Source organism: Sorex fumeus, unplaced genomic scaffold (assembly GCF_029834395.1).
Source record: "Sorex fumeus unplaced genomic scaffold, SorFum_2.1 ptg000002l, whole genome shotgun sequence".
Classification (NCBI taxonomy): domain Eukaryota; kingdom Metazoa; phylum Chordata; class Mammalia; order Eulipotyphla; family Soricidae; genus Sorex; species Sorex fumeus.
The window spans coordinates 61,248,164-61,261,657 of record NW_026606059.1 but is presented as its reverse complement, the minus strand read 5'-3'; the positions used below and the strand labels follow the sequence as shown (position 1 = coordinate 61,261,657).

At 40.6% G+C, this 13,494-nt stretch overlaps 1 protein-coding gene across 5 annotated transcripts in view; it reads right to left on the bottom strand.

Moving 5' to 3' along the window:
* The window catches only part of ENPP2 (ectonucleotide pyrophosphatase/phosphodiesterase 2), a 135,606-nt gene that overhangs the window by 77,062 nt on the left and 45,050 nt on the right, over positions 1 to 13,494 (bottom strand). For all 5 annotated transcript variants that reach the window (XM_056110470.1, XM_056110449.1, XM_056110477.1 and 2 more), the window contains exon 3: positions 5,404 to 5,559. In XM_056110470.1, coding sequence (XP_055966445.1) covers positions 5,404 to 5,559 — 156 coding nt within the window. The remainder of the gene's footprint in view (positions 1 to 5,403; positions 5,560 to 13,494) is intronic.

Below are 13,494 nucleotides of genomic sequence, written 5' to 3'. Positions count from 1 at the left end.
CAACACCACATCAGGTCCCCCCAAGCCCTACCAGGACTGATCCCTGAGCAGGAGTAAGCCCTGGGTACTTCCAGGTGTGCCCCCACTATCCATTTGGGAGCTAAAGGACACTTCAGATCTTTGTCTCCTAAATTGTGTCCTAAATGGAAGCTCTGGAAAGCTTATCCTCAAACCAGCTCCACCAGAAGATACTGAGGTGAACTAATGGGTAATGAGATACTGTTGCCATGCTTGAAAAGCACCCCAAAACAGTTTTATTTTCATTTTTAGAATTATCTTTGCATAATAATCCCATGCTCTGAGTTTTTAATGGTCAAAGCCTTCTCTTCCTATTAAGTGCTAAGAATTTTTATCTAAGACTGGCTATATCTAATGGTTATTGATTCTCCAAGATTGTTGGGACTGATACCAATCAAGGATGATGGTTCTTTTCCTTTAATTCACAAACAATTATGCTCATCAATATACTTTTGTTCCTCCCCTAATTCCATTAAGTAAAACCCTTTGTGTAGAGTATCACTACTGGATGTGACCCCTAACACCATCCCCCTTCACTGAAAAAATTACTAGCGGCAAACTACCATTTTTAAAGAACTGCTAGCTTCTTAAGGATCACATGAGAAATCAATAAACAAACAACAAAAATGGTCAGGATCCAGGGATATGGCTCCAGGGGCTAGAACGCATGCCTTCAGGAGCCAAGGATCAATCCCTTGCACAGTCTGGTTCCCTGGGCTCTGTGCCAGGTGCAGCATCGGCCATGTGTATTCCAACAACCAAAGGCAAACAACAAACATACAATCAAGGTTCAGAGTGACCTCCAAACCAAGTCAGGGTTAGTCCACTATATAATTTTCAAAGCAAGCATATGAAAAAGAAACAAAAAATAATTTAAATTACTGAATAATATGATGGTGACTTATCATATCAGGAAGAAAAAAAAAAGGACTAGACCAAGCAAATAGTATAGTGGGCAGGGTGCTTGACTTGCACAAGGCTGCCATTTGGACCCCAATCCTCACCAGAAGTAATTCCGAAGTATAAGAGTAAGCCCTGAGCACTGCTAAGTTTTGTCCAATAAAACAAAAAAATAGGGAAAAGGGACTCGTGTGTGTGTGTGTGTGTGTGTGCGCACGCGCGCGCGTGTATATGCATGTATGCACCTGTGTGTGCAGTACCATGGATCAAAACTAGGTTTCGTGTATTCAAAGTTGGTACAGTACCATTGGGCCACAATCTCTGGTACCCAGAAAATACTCTTTGAGATGAGAATGCTGGGCGACTGGAGAGATAGTACAGCAGGTAGGGCTCTTGCCTTGCACTCAGTCAACCTGGGTTTGATCCTCGTCACCCCATATGGTCCCCAAGCACCGCTAGGATTAATCCCTGAGTGCAAAGCAGGAGGAGTTAGCTTTGGCACTGCTGGGCATGGCCCCAAAAGCAAAATTTTTAATTAAAAAAGGAGAGAGAGAGAGAGAGAGAATGCTTAGAATATTTGTTTTTGCACATGCCCACTTCCAGCACCACACATAGGGTCCCCATAGCACTGCCAGGTGAGATTCCTGAGCATGAACCAAGGGTAAGCTCTGAACATAGCCTGTGTGACCCCCCCGAACAAAAAGAAAACAAAAATAAAACTATCAGACAAGAGAGAGAGCCCAATGGACCGAAGCAAGTGCTTCGCAAGCAGGAAGCCCAGTTTCAATCTCTGATACCACATGGCTCATTTAAACACCAAGTGGGTCAGAGCTATAGTCCAGTGGCAAGGGGTTTCGCCTTGTACACAGCCGACCCAGGTTCAATTCCCAGCATCCCATATGGTCCCCTGAGCACTCCAAGAGTAATTTCTGAGTGCAGAATCTGGAGTAACCCCTGAGCAATGCCAGGTGTGACCCAAAAAGCAAAAAATAAAAATATTTTAAAATTAAAAATAAACATCAAAAGAGTGACCCCTATGCACAGAGCAGAGAGAACTTGCCAGCAGGCAGCACCACTAAAAGCAATCCCTGAGCAACAAACCAGGAGTAGCCCCTAAGCACTTCTGGTTGTGCCTCAAAGAGAGAGAGGCAGACTAGGGTTTGGGGAGACAGCCCAAGGCTAGTACATATGCCATAGGTTCCATTTCTATGCCACCCTGTAGTCTCCTGAGCACTGTGCTGGGAATAGATCCTGAGTACCACTGTGGGTAGACGAAAACAAAGGAAAACAGAGAATCTAATGCTAAAACCAAAGTCAGCAGCCAAAGCAATAATAGAGTGGGTAGAGCATTTGCCTTGCACATGACTGACTGAGTTCAATCCCTGACATCCTATATAGTCCCCAGAGTAGCACCAGGAGTAATTCCTGAATACAGAGCCAGAAGTAAGCCCTGAGCATTGACAGGTGTGACCCAAAAAGCATTAAAAAAAAAAAGTGTGATAGACACCTATGACTCTTGAGGAAAATGTATAGTTCTGAAAACATAATGTTGTGTGTAACTGAAACCCAAGCACAAAAATTACAAGTCTATAACTGTACCTCATGGTGTTTCACTAATAAAAAAAAATTTAAAAATAAAAAAAAATTTTAAAAAAACAAAATGTTGTGATATGTATCTATAATTTTAGAATACAAATATATGCTCCGAGCCTCAAATATCACTCCAAAGAATTTTTGTAAGGAAAACTGAATAAAATTTTCAATGTTAAAACAAAAAATGAATATGCATGAAGAGTATTCACTACTGAGGAAAATATAAATGTTACTCAATTATTCAGTGGAGTAGGTTGTATCTGCCCAGTGGAATAGTATGTATTTAAAAAGATTATGTGCAAGAGATATATATAGAGATATACCTTCACATAAGCCTATATGATGTATATGGACATATACACACTCAAAAACATGCATATACATACTTACTAATAACCACATAGAGAGCAAATAGTCTGAGTTTATCCTGAAACAGTAATTTTCCTTATCTCCTTTCCTTATCTGAGTATTTGGGTCAGCATAGTCGAATTTCAAAGAGTTTGATTTCTTTTTCAATCTTTTATTTACATTTGAATTTCAATTGTTCCTCATCTGGCTTATGGTACTCTTGTATACAAGAAAATCAAGTACTTTTTTGTGGGGCGAGGGTGGCTTTTGGGGTCACACCCGGCGATGCACAGGGGTTACTCCTGGCTCATGTACTCAGGAATTACTCCTGGCAGTGTTCAGAGGACCATATGGAATGCTAGTAATCAAACCAGGGTCGGCCGCGTGCAAGGCAAACACCCTACTCACTATGCTATTGCTCTAGCCCCTCAATTACTTTAAAAGCATATTATAGCCTATGTTTGTTAAACCTGGGGAGATAGACATAAGCTATACTCAGAGCTCAGCTTGAATCAGAAGATCCATTAAACTTTGCAAGAACTTTAAGACCAGGAAGCCAAAGGACTGAGTTGATTTGTCAGGGACAAGACATCCAAGATAGACACAAAATGCTAGTAAGTTTTGCAGACTGCTGGTTTGAAATAATATTTTAGAAGCAAAGAACTCTGCTGGAACATCTGTTCTATTCATATATTCTGTCCACAAGGTTTTCTGCACTTAAGTCTGCAGACCAACAACTATATCTGGCAGAAGTTACAAAGGAAAATGACCAAAATGGTTTGGGAAAAAATAATATGCCAAGACAGTCTAATAAAATTCTTCTTAAAAGGGATGAAGTTTCATGGGGAACAAACAAAATGAACTACCTAGGGAGTAGATGTTGGTTTTTAAACAAATAACAGGATATTTCTTTAGTATCTAGTGATATAATTAGAATAATCAGAGTAGTAAGAATGATAATATGAGTTAAGTTTTCCAAAGTTCCCAGACAAGTAATAATTTTAGTCACAAGAACTATAGTTTCTGCATCTAGTGCTTTTAAGAACAGGTTTAGAGCCAGAGTGAGAGCAAAGCAGGTTGAGTGCTTGCCTTGCATGAGGTGGACACAGGTTTGATTTCCAGCATCCCATATGGTCCTCCTCAATCCACCAAGAGCGACCCTGAGTACAGAGCAGGAATAAACCCTAACCACTGTCAGAGGTGGTCCAAAAACAAAGAAAGAAGACGCGGTGGATTCGTGGAATCGATCATTATCTTTTTCAGAGTTTGAGTACGATATTGCCCAGAGGCCTGGTCAGTAACCTAAAAGGAATCTCCAAAGTGTGCCCCCATTTAAAAAAAATTGTGTTGGGCTTTGAGAACAGAACAGGTGGAAGAGCAAACATGCTTGAATTGCTTCCTATCAACTCATGGATATTCATTCTATATTGTTCCAGTATAAAAGTAATGTGGACCAGAGAAAACACAGTGGGTAAGACTTGCACTCAGCTGACCCAGGTTCAATTCTCTGGCATTGCATAAGGATCCCCCAGCACAGTCAGGAGTGATCCATGAGTACACCTGGGTATAGCCCCAAAACAAAAAACCAACCAAACAAAAAAATATATAGTGAAAAGGTAATGAAGACTATAAGAGAAGATAACAGATAAAAGATAGTGAGACCTCAAATAGGGTTCCAAAATAAATTTCACTCACAGGTAATAAGAAAGGACATCAGTGTAGACTAATAGTCATGGCTTGATACAATGAAATAAAGCAAATGCAAACAAGCAAAAGAAAATGGTTTTGTTGTAGTTCTTTATTTTGTTTTTAAACCATACCCATTTCAGCCCAAGCTTTACTCCTAGCTCTGTGCTCAGGGACCACTCCTGGTGAGGTATGGGGGACAATATGAGGTGCCAGGAATTGAACCCGGGGTGGCTAAGTATAAGACAAGAACCCTGCCTTTTGTACTTTGCTTTGGCCTGGAAAATTGTCAGTGAAAACAAAACATAGGAATGGAAAGATAGTACAGTGGGCGAGGCACATACCCTGCATACAGACAACTCAGCCTTGATTCCCAGCACACCCCATATGGTCTCCCAATTGCCATCAAGAGTGATCCCTGAAGAGAGAGCCAGGAGTAAACCCTCAATACCCTTGGTTATGGCCTAAAAAATAATCAAAACAAAACAAAAATCACAGCCCACTAATACTTTTAGAACGTGCACAATTTCAGCCCTTGTGCCTTAGCAGTAAGTGTGGGAAATGACAAAGATGGGGGAAGGGGGGACAGAGAAGAGCAATAATACTTGACAAACTAGTGAGTATACTCATCAAATGATCAAAATTTGTCAAGAAGCACAATAAAAATAAACAATTAGATGTGATTAAAGCAAGACCTAACACCAGACTACAATAGTGCGTGCATGTGTGTGTGTGTGTGTGTGTGTGTGTGTGTGGTGTGTGCGCATGCATGCATGCATGCACGCAGAGGGGTGAGATGGGGCAAGGGGGTCTTTCATCCATTTACTTGCCACTAGAGAGGACTCTGAAAGAACTTACCCGTCTTTAAACAGAGCTCGTCAAAGTCATGGCAACAACTGCTGTAGCTCTTACACAGGTTGTCACAGCGACAATCTGGGGGGCCATATTCTTGAAGCTCAAAGCATCTTCCCTTGCAAGACTCGGAAGTGTTGATCCAGGGAGAGTCTGATAACACTGCAAGACACAAGGGGCAAAGACAGTGGGCCTGGGAAGTGGGTGATGTCACCAGTGGAGAGGTGGCAGTGGGAAGCAGCACAGTATGGTGATGAAGGGTTCCCGGCTCCATCAGCTGCTAGCAATGTGACCTGGGAAGGTTACTCAATTTCACTGTGTCAGTTCTCCAATCTACAGTAGGAAAATTAATAAAAGTAACTTGGGAGTGATCGAGAATTAAATGAAGTCATCCACACAAAACCCTTAGGGTGTCAGACACACAGCTATGGAGACAAGTGTTATACCTTTAACTGTCATTTACAATGATTATTATTGCAGAGATGTGAGAGTATCTCTATAAGTGCCAACACAGAAATTTCATTTACACACTTAGAAACAAGAGTCTATTTCTCTCAATAAAATCCATAGCTTTCTGAATTTAAATCATTCTGAGAAATATTCAATCAGAAGATATGAGATCAGAATATTTCAAAATCTCTTCCAATGCAAAAATCTCTAGTTACCTAAACACAAATCCACAATCGCAGCTTCTCAAAAAAAACTCTTTTTAATCTCATGATATAACTGAATGTCTAGAGTTATCTGAATCAAGTTAATTTTTTTTAATTATTAAGATGAAACTTTTACTACTTTATGGTATAGAAACAATATAAGTTCAAAAGTTAATGGAAGTAATCATAGTATGTGAAGATATGAAATTGGATCCCTAAAACAGACATAGTCTTATAAATCAATGTTACTCCACTTAAAAAAAACTCTTTTAAAATTAAAAAATCTAAATTGTGTCTTGCCTTAGTGCTTACTGCTTTTTTCACAATGCCTACACAACCCAAATACACATTCACCAGTTTTCCGAGACCTGGTCACCCTACCTAACTATTCCGGTTGTCTCCTATGTCAACATTCAGAAGGATCTGACCTAGCTTTTGTTCTTGCCACAACAAGTGCCTGTTAAATCCATTCTGAACAACAGAGATATTAAAGGGACTTCTTTCTCCTATGGTATTGTGATTTAGCACTGGAAAACCTTCATGAAAATTTGGGGTCTATCCTTTATCCAGCCAAATCTACTGAAGGCAAATTTTAATCTAAGCACTGGATTCTTCCTATGTAAACAATGAAATTGTATTACACTCAGACACTCTGATTTGCTTCCATAGTTTGCACCGGCAGACCCTCAAATTAATGTTCTATATGAGTTCAAAGTAAAGGCCCTCCCGTTGATCATCGATTTGCTCGAGCGGGCCCAGTAACGTCTCCATTGGAGACTTTGTTGTTACTGTGTTTGGCATATCGAATACTCTCGGTAGCTTGCTGGGCTCTCCGAGAGGGGCGGAGGAATCGAACTCGGGTCAGCCATGTTGGCCGCTTGTAAGGCGAACGCCCTACCACTGTGCTATCACTCCAGCCCTCGGAGAGCCCGGCAAGCTACCTCGGAGAGCCCGGCAAGCTACCTCGGAGAGCCCGGCAAGCTACCGAGAGTATTCGATATGCCAGACACAGTAACAACAAAGTCTCCAATGGAGACGTTACTGGGCCCGCTCGAGCAAATCGACGATCAACGGGAGGGCCTTTACCTTTACCTTTATGAGTTCAAAACTGATTATGATATAAATGTTTTCCTAGTCGTGAGACAACACTCCTCGTTTGCAAGTCACACAAGTGTGATTTAAAGTAGTTTGGCTATGTCCCTTGTGCATTTCCTGATGGCCAGGAAAATAAACAAGTAGGCCACACTTAGGAATAACCTGGTAATGTAATCACAAATATCAAAATCAAGAGGTACTTTTGCAACCTCTTTTGTGACTCTAGCCTTACAGAAGTACACGGGAAACGGAGATTTGCAACAGTCCACAGTTAATTACAATTAATAGAAATGAGCAGCGGGTTCCAATCTGATGGGACATAGACTGCACTGACCTTGTACATAAATAATTCTAGTCACTTAAACTTTTGCATGAAAATAAGGTTTAAAAGGGGTTTCCGGTTTAATGGGAAAAGTGATGTAGACTTGGTTACCTGGCACCTTTCCTGACCAAGTATAGCAGTATCCTTCTCTGAATGTTATCCAAATCACATATCTGACCTCCCTCACTCAGAAAGGAGAACCATGTGCAGACACACACAACAAGGTGTCGGAGATGATTCACAAATGAATTGCAAGGTCAACTCACTAAGTACTTTTTAATTCAAGTTCGGGCAAGAAAAGAAAAGCAGTTCAAAACATGTCAAAGGTCTGAGCATGAGAACTGACTACCCCTGTGCAGTGCTAAGGAGTATAGCGAGCAGGAAACAGTAGTTGAACCTCTGTCCTTCCAAATCGCCATTGCCTTGGCATGCTGACTGCCCCCTAGAGTGAAAAGAGTACCAATACTGGGAACACTGCTGCAGACACTTGGTAACGTTACCATCTTAACAGTGTAAAATCTCAACTGTCAGACCAGAGAGATAGTACAGCGGTTAGGGCGTTTGCCTTGCATGCGCCGACCCGGGTTCAATTCCTGGCATCCCATATGGTACCCCAAGCACTTCCAGGAGTGATTTCTGAGTGCAGAGCCAAGAGTAACCACTGAGCATCGCTGGGTGTGAGCCCCCCATCCTTCCCACACCCAGAAAAAGGAAAAAAAAAAACTCAATTGTCTGCAAATCAACATTCTACTCCCATAAATCAGCACCGTTTAGCTGGACCTGGTCTCAGGCGTGAGAGACAGCTTCAGTGACAGAGAAGGTCAGGCTTAGATTTGTTCTTTTTCTGCTAATGCATCCATGTTCTCATCTGTCGTGTCATTTCCTTGCACTGATCTCTTACCTCCAACTTTTAACCCGTGCATTCTCTTCAAAATAATGGGCAAGATGAATTGTCTGTGCAATTTCATGTCATGTTTCAACAGGGACATTTCAACAAGACTAATCCCAACAGAAGTGCATAGGTACTACTACATGTATTCATTTTGGTTTGGGGCCACCCCAGGTGGTGTGCTCAGGGCTCACTCCTGACTCTGTGCTCAGGGATCACCACTGGTGGGCTCAGGGAACTCTATTTGGTGCTAGGAATAGAACACGGGTCGGCTGTGTGCAAGGGAAGTGCCCTACCCGCTGTATTATTGCTCCAGCCCCACATATGTACTACTTTAAACTGAGAATATACGGGCAAAGCAACAGCTGCTGGACAGTGAGAAGCTTCTCTCTACTTCCTTTGGCTGTGGAAAAAAAGACGGGCTGAGAATTCATCTGCCATCAACTGAGCCCCAAGAACATCTTCTCTGAGGGAGAAGCCTGACTCAGCAGCAGGACCTCCCAAGAAATTATGTCTGTAGGTAGGACCAGAACCTTTCAGACTTTCCCACTGAAGCCTTCCATCTGTCTCTGCGCTCCATTAGGCTGGTATATAAAGCTTCTCATGGCTTTTCATGAGCAACTACTCAAAGCATGCTTCCACATACACTCATTATCAATCTTTTTTCCAATGAATCTGCCTGTGAATTCTTAGATACTGCCCACTTCATTCGAACCTAAGTTGGTAGAGAAAAGTGTTGTTCCTCCTAATCATGCTTTCTAGACTTTGGCAGGTATGCTAGAACATGTTCAAATATAAAAAGGAATATGGAGATATAGATTTACTTATATGTATAAGAATCCTAGGTCTCTGTGAACAAGTTTTCTGGAAATCCTTTTGAAGCTTTTTTTACTCAATAAACTTTGGCATAATGTTAGTAGGACATGTGTGAATCCTACATGAAGAACTTTTTGAAATGCTACCACAAAAAATTCTTTTCAAAGACATGGAAGGACACAGGACCAAGGAAGTAAAAATGTCAACGCTATTAAAATAAACCTGGAGGTTCAATGCAATCTTAACAAAATTAGACAACGTTTTGGAAGTTATGAAACCATTAAAAATTTATCAAAATGGGCCTGAGGAATGTAGTTCAATAATACAGCACTGCTTTGCATGTATTGAAGCTCTAGGTTCAACTGCCAGGGTAGGAAACAAAATTACGGTCAAATAAAAATTTATTTTTACATTGTAACAAACCTGTTTAATTAGAGAAAGAATCAAGAATTAATGGTTCTCCAAGCACTTCTAGGAGTACATTTCTCCAGTAACACAGGTGTGGTAAAAAAAAAAAAATATATATATATATATATGAAAATATAAAAAGCTCAAATTTGTTATTTTCCTGCCAAGGGGGCAGACTGGGGGATGGTAGGAACCTCAAAATACTGGGAGTAGAACTTGTGTTTTAACACTGTATGCCTGAAACAATTCTACTATGAAAGGCTTTATAAGTCAACCGCTTGATCACTTGATCACTTGACTTCCCGTTAATCGTCAATTTGCTCGAGCGGGCACCAGTAACATCTCCATTTGTCCCTGTCGCGTGCTAGTGTAGCCCAATAACATCTGTTTGTCAGCCTCTTAATTAAAAATAATTAAAGAGCAAAATAATTTTAAGGGCTCAAAAGATATAGCATATTAGTGACAGAAACATATATTCTGAAGTTTAATATTAAAACAGTTTGATGCTAGAACATACACACATCTGTACTGGGTGGGGAACAAAATGAATGTAAAATTAGAATTTATAACATGGTAAAGTATTTAATCAGAAAACAATGAAGAAGTAACCAGCAAGTGAAAGTAGAATAAATTAGTATTTCATATAGAATAGTTAGTCAAATAACAAGTTAATTAAGCTTACAAAAACTCTCACCAAAAACAAAAATCATTTCCAAGAAATAAACATTTTATTTAAAAAAAACACAAGTTTGAAGATCAACATTTTAAGATATATGTGTGGGGTTGGAGCGATAGCACAGCAGGTAAGGCATTTGCCTTGCACGTGGCCGACCTGGGTTCGATTCCCAACATCCCATATGGTCCCCCACCGCTAGAAGAAGTAAGACCTCCCGCTGGGTCTGGCCCCCCACATCCCCGAAAAGAATGAGTCAGATCTGTCTAGGTTGATATGTAAAGTACTATGAAATACAGAAACAAATTTTTAGGAGTGCAAAGTATAGAGTCGTAGTATAGTATTAAGCATTGCATGCTATACACTGTGCAAAAAATAGAAATAAAAAGAATAATAAGGATGAGACCAATATAAAGTTTAAAATAAGCCAGGTCTGCACAATGCCCAAAAGGAGAGAAAGAGAGAGAGGCAGAGAGAGAGAAAGAGAGAGAAGAAGAAGAAGGAGAAGGAGAAGGAGGAGAAGGAGAAGGAGAAGGAGAAGGAGGAGGAGGAGGAGGAGGAGAAGAAGAAGAAGAAGAAGAAGAAGAAGAAGAAGAAGAAGAAGAAGAAGAAGAAGAAGAAGAAGAAGAAGAAGAAGAAGCAGCAGCAGCAGCAGCAGCAGCAGCAGCAGCAGCAAAAGCACCTGCCATAGAGGCAGGCAGGGGGTGGAGGTTTGGGGGTTATGGGAGAGAAGCTGGGGACATTGATGGTGGGAAATGTATACTGGTGGAGGGATGGATGTGGAACACCGAATGACTGAGATGAGCAGCTTTGAAAGGGTCTATCTCACAATTATTCAATAAAAAGTTAAAATAAATAAATAACAAAGAAGGACAGTAAGAATAAATAAATAAATAATAAATAAGTAAATAGGCCAGGTCTAGAGATGAGAAACAGGGAGGAGGTGGGGAAGAAAAATTGAGAAAAGGTGGAAGCGTATGCAACTTTTTAAAGGCACAGGTATGAATAAACTTGTTTTTTCATTGTAAGAAACTTTATAGGAATATATAAATAGGGGGTGAATGACTGAGAAACAGAAAAAAATCTACCCTTCTAAAATTTAAAGTCTCTAATACTTGGGGACTGGAGAGAGAATACAGTATAAGATATCTGCCTTGCATGCACCCGACCCAGGTTTGATCCCCAGGACCCCACATGGTACCCTGAACACTGCCAAGAGTAAGAGTAATTCCTGAGTGTGAAGCCAGGAGTAACCCCTAGGTGTGAGCCAAAAACTAAAAAAAAAATTGTTAAAGAAATGCTATAAAATTTTCAAACAAACTATCTATTTTATTCCCTTATTAAATTTACTTATGAAATTTTCATTTTTAATCATTAGCAAGCTTTGCTTTTAAAATCAAAAAATGCAAGCACCAGGGGAATAACAGATGTTCGATGACATTTCTAAGTTCACTGAGGCCATTTATCTGAACATCCTGTTCATCCCTTATGCTTTGTCCTCTGTAAATTCAGAGGCACCCAATCCTTGCCTTTATGGCATCAGATCAGTTCAACTAAAACAAACAGATTCACTAGACCATGAGATGTGGATGTGGAACACTTTTGCGTGGTTGAGTCTGGGGTGTTGAAATACATAGAAACCGCACTAATTCAGTTTAGGAAATAATGTCAGGTTTCCAAAGCAGTGCCTTACCTCCGGTTCATAAACCACATTTCTCTATTGACTTTGGCCAACCTCTCAATAGCACATGCTGAACCATATGGAAACTGGAGGAAGAGACACTAAGAGTGCAAAAAGGGAAAATAGAGAAATTCTATGATAAAAGGCGAGGTAAGGAGAAATGTTTACAAATGAATGGACCCTTACTTAGGAATCCTGCTCACAGAGAATCCAACAGCCCTTTAATGAATACTGAGCAGTCTGCATTGGGGACTGCATTGCATTCTCTCTCCAGTCTGCATTGCGTACATGCTAAGTTATGCTTAGCACTGAGTAACGAAAAGAGAACTACAGAAACATTGTGGAGTCACTTCTGTGGGATTCTCTTTGCACTGTCTCAGCACAAATTTCAGACTTTCCTCCATCCATATCCTTTGTTATTCCCTAATCACAATCTCCTCCATATTTCTTTTCTACTTTGGAAATACTTGCAGAATTTTTTAATCATTTACCCTTTCATCCTCAATACTTTCAACATGATTCTAGCTATTTTCTTATAATACTAATCATTCTGTAAGTGTCCACTGTGTTTTAGAAAAAAAAAAACCTCCCTCAATTATAATCTTTAATCTTTCTTGTCAACCTTAAGACAGCTTGATTCAGAACAGCACTTACACAAAGAATACAAAGATATTTTTGTAAAAGGTACACTCCAGATCAATTAGTAACAGCTTTGAATTAAGAGACAGATCCAAGGTCTACGTGGATTAAAGTGTGGGTTGCCCATACATAATATATATATATATGTGTGTGTATATATATATATATATACACAAACCCATTCTTACCTGAGTGAGATTTAACTATCAGTGACAAAAAGAGGACTGGAGAGATGAACTGAGTTGCATACTACATCTTAAAACCCAGTTATTTCAAGATATTCAAACTGCCACATCATTTCTTTAAAATGTGATGGAACAAGGGGAAATAAGAGAAGCCCCTTCAGAGCAGTTCTTGGGGCTCCAAAGGCTACTTCCAGTGATGCTTGGTCCTGCTGTGTGTTTTGGTGTTCAAGTTGGCTAAGTGGGACTGCTCAGGACCCTGGTCAGGCCGCACCCACCCCAGTCCTATGCAGAGAAAGGGAGGGAGAGAACATTTGGTGCAGGGGACAGAGCTCGGGACTTGCCAACCCTGAGCAATCTCCTTCTGCACTCTTATAAATAAAGAGATAAGGCAGAACAATCATCACTTTGTCTCTCTGGGAGCTATCCAGACCCTGCCGTCTCCTTTCATTACAAGCTCCAGTCCCCATTCTTTTTGTCTGAGTTCAACAATTCATCCCTCAGATTCTGGTTCCTTTATTCCAAGCCCAGGGCTCAAAGTTCTCACTAAGCTCAAGACAGATTTTTTGTTCTCTCTTCACTGCACCTGATTTGAAGGTTTAAAACAAAATGGTCAGGGCTGGAGCAACAGCACACGGAGTAGGGCATTAGCCTTGCACGTGGCCCACCTAGGTTCGATTTCCAGCACCCCATATGGTTCCCCAAGCACCGCCAGAGAGTAATTCAAGAGTGCATGAGC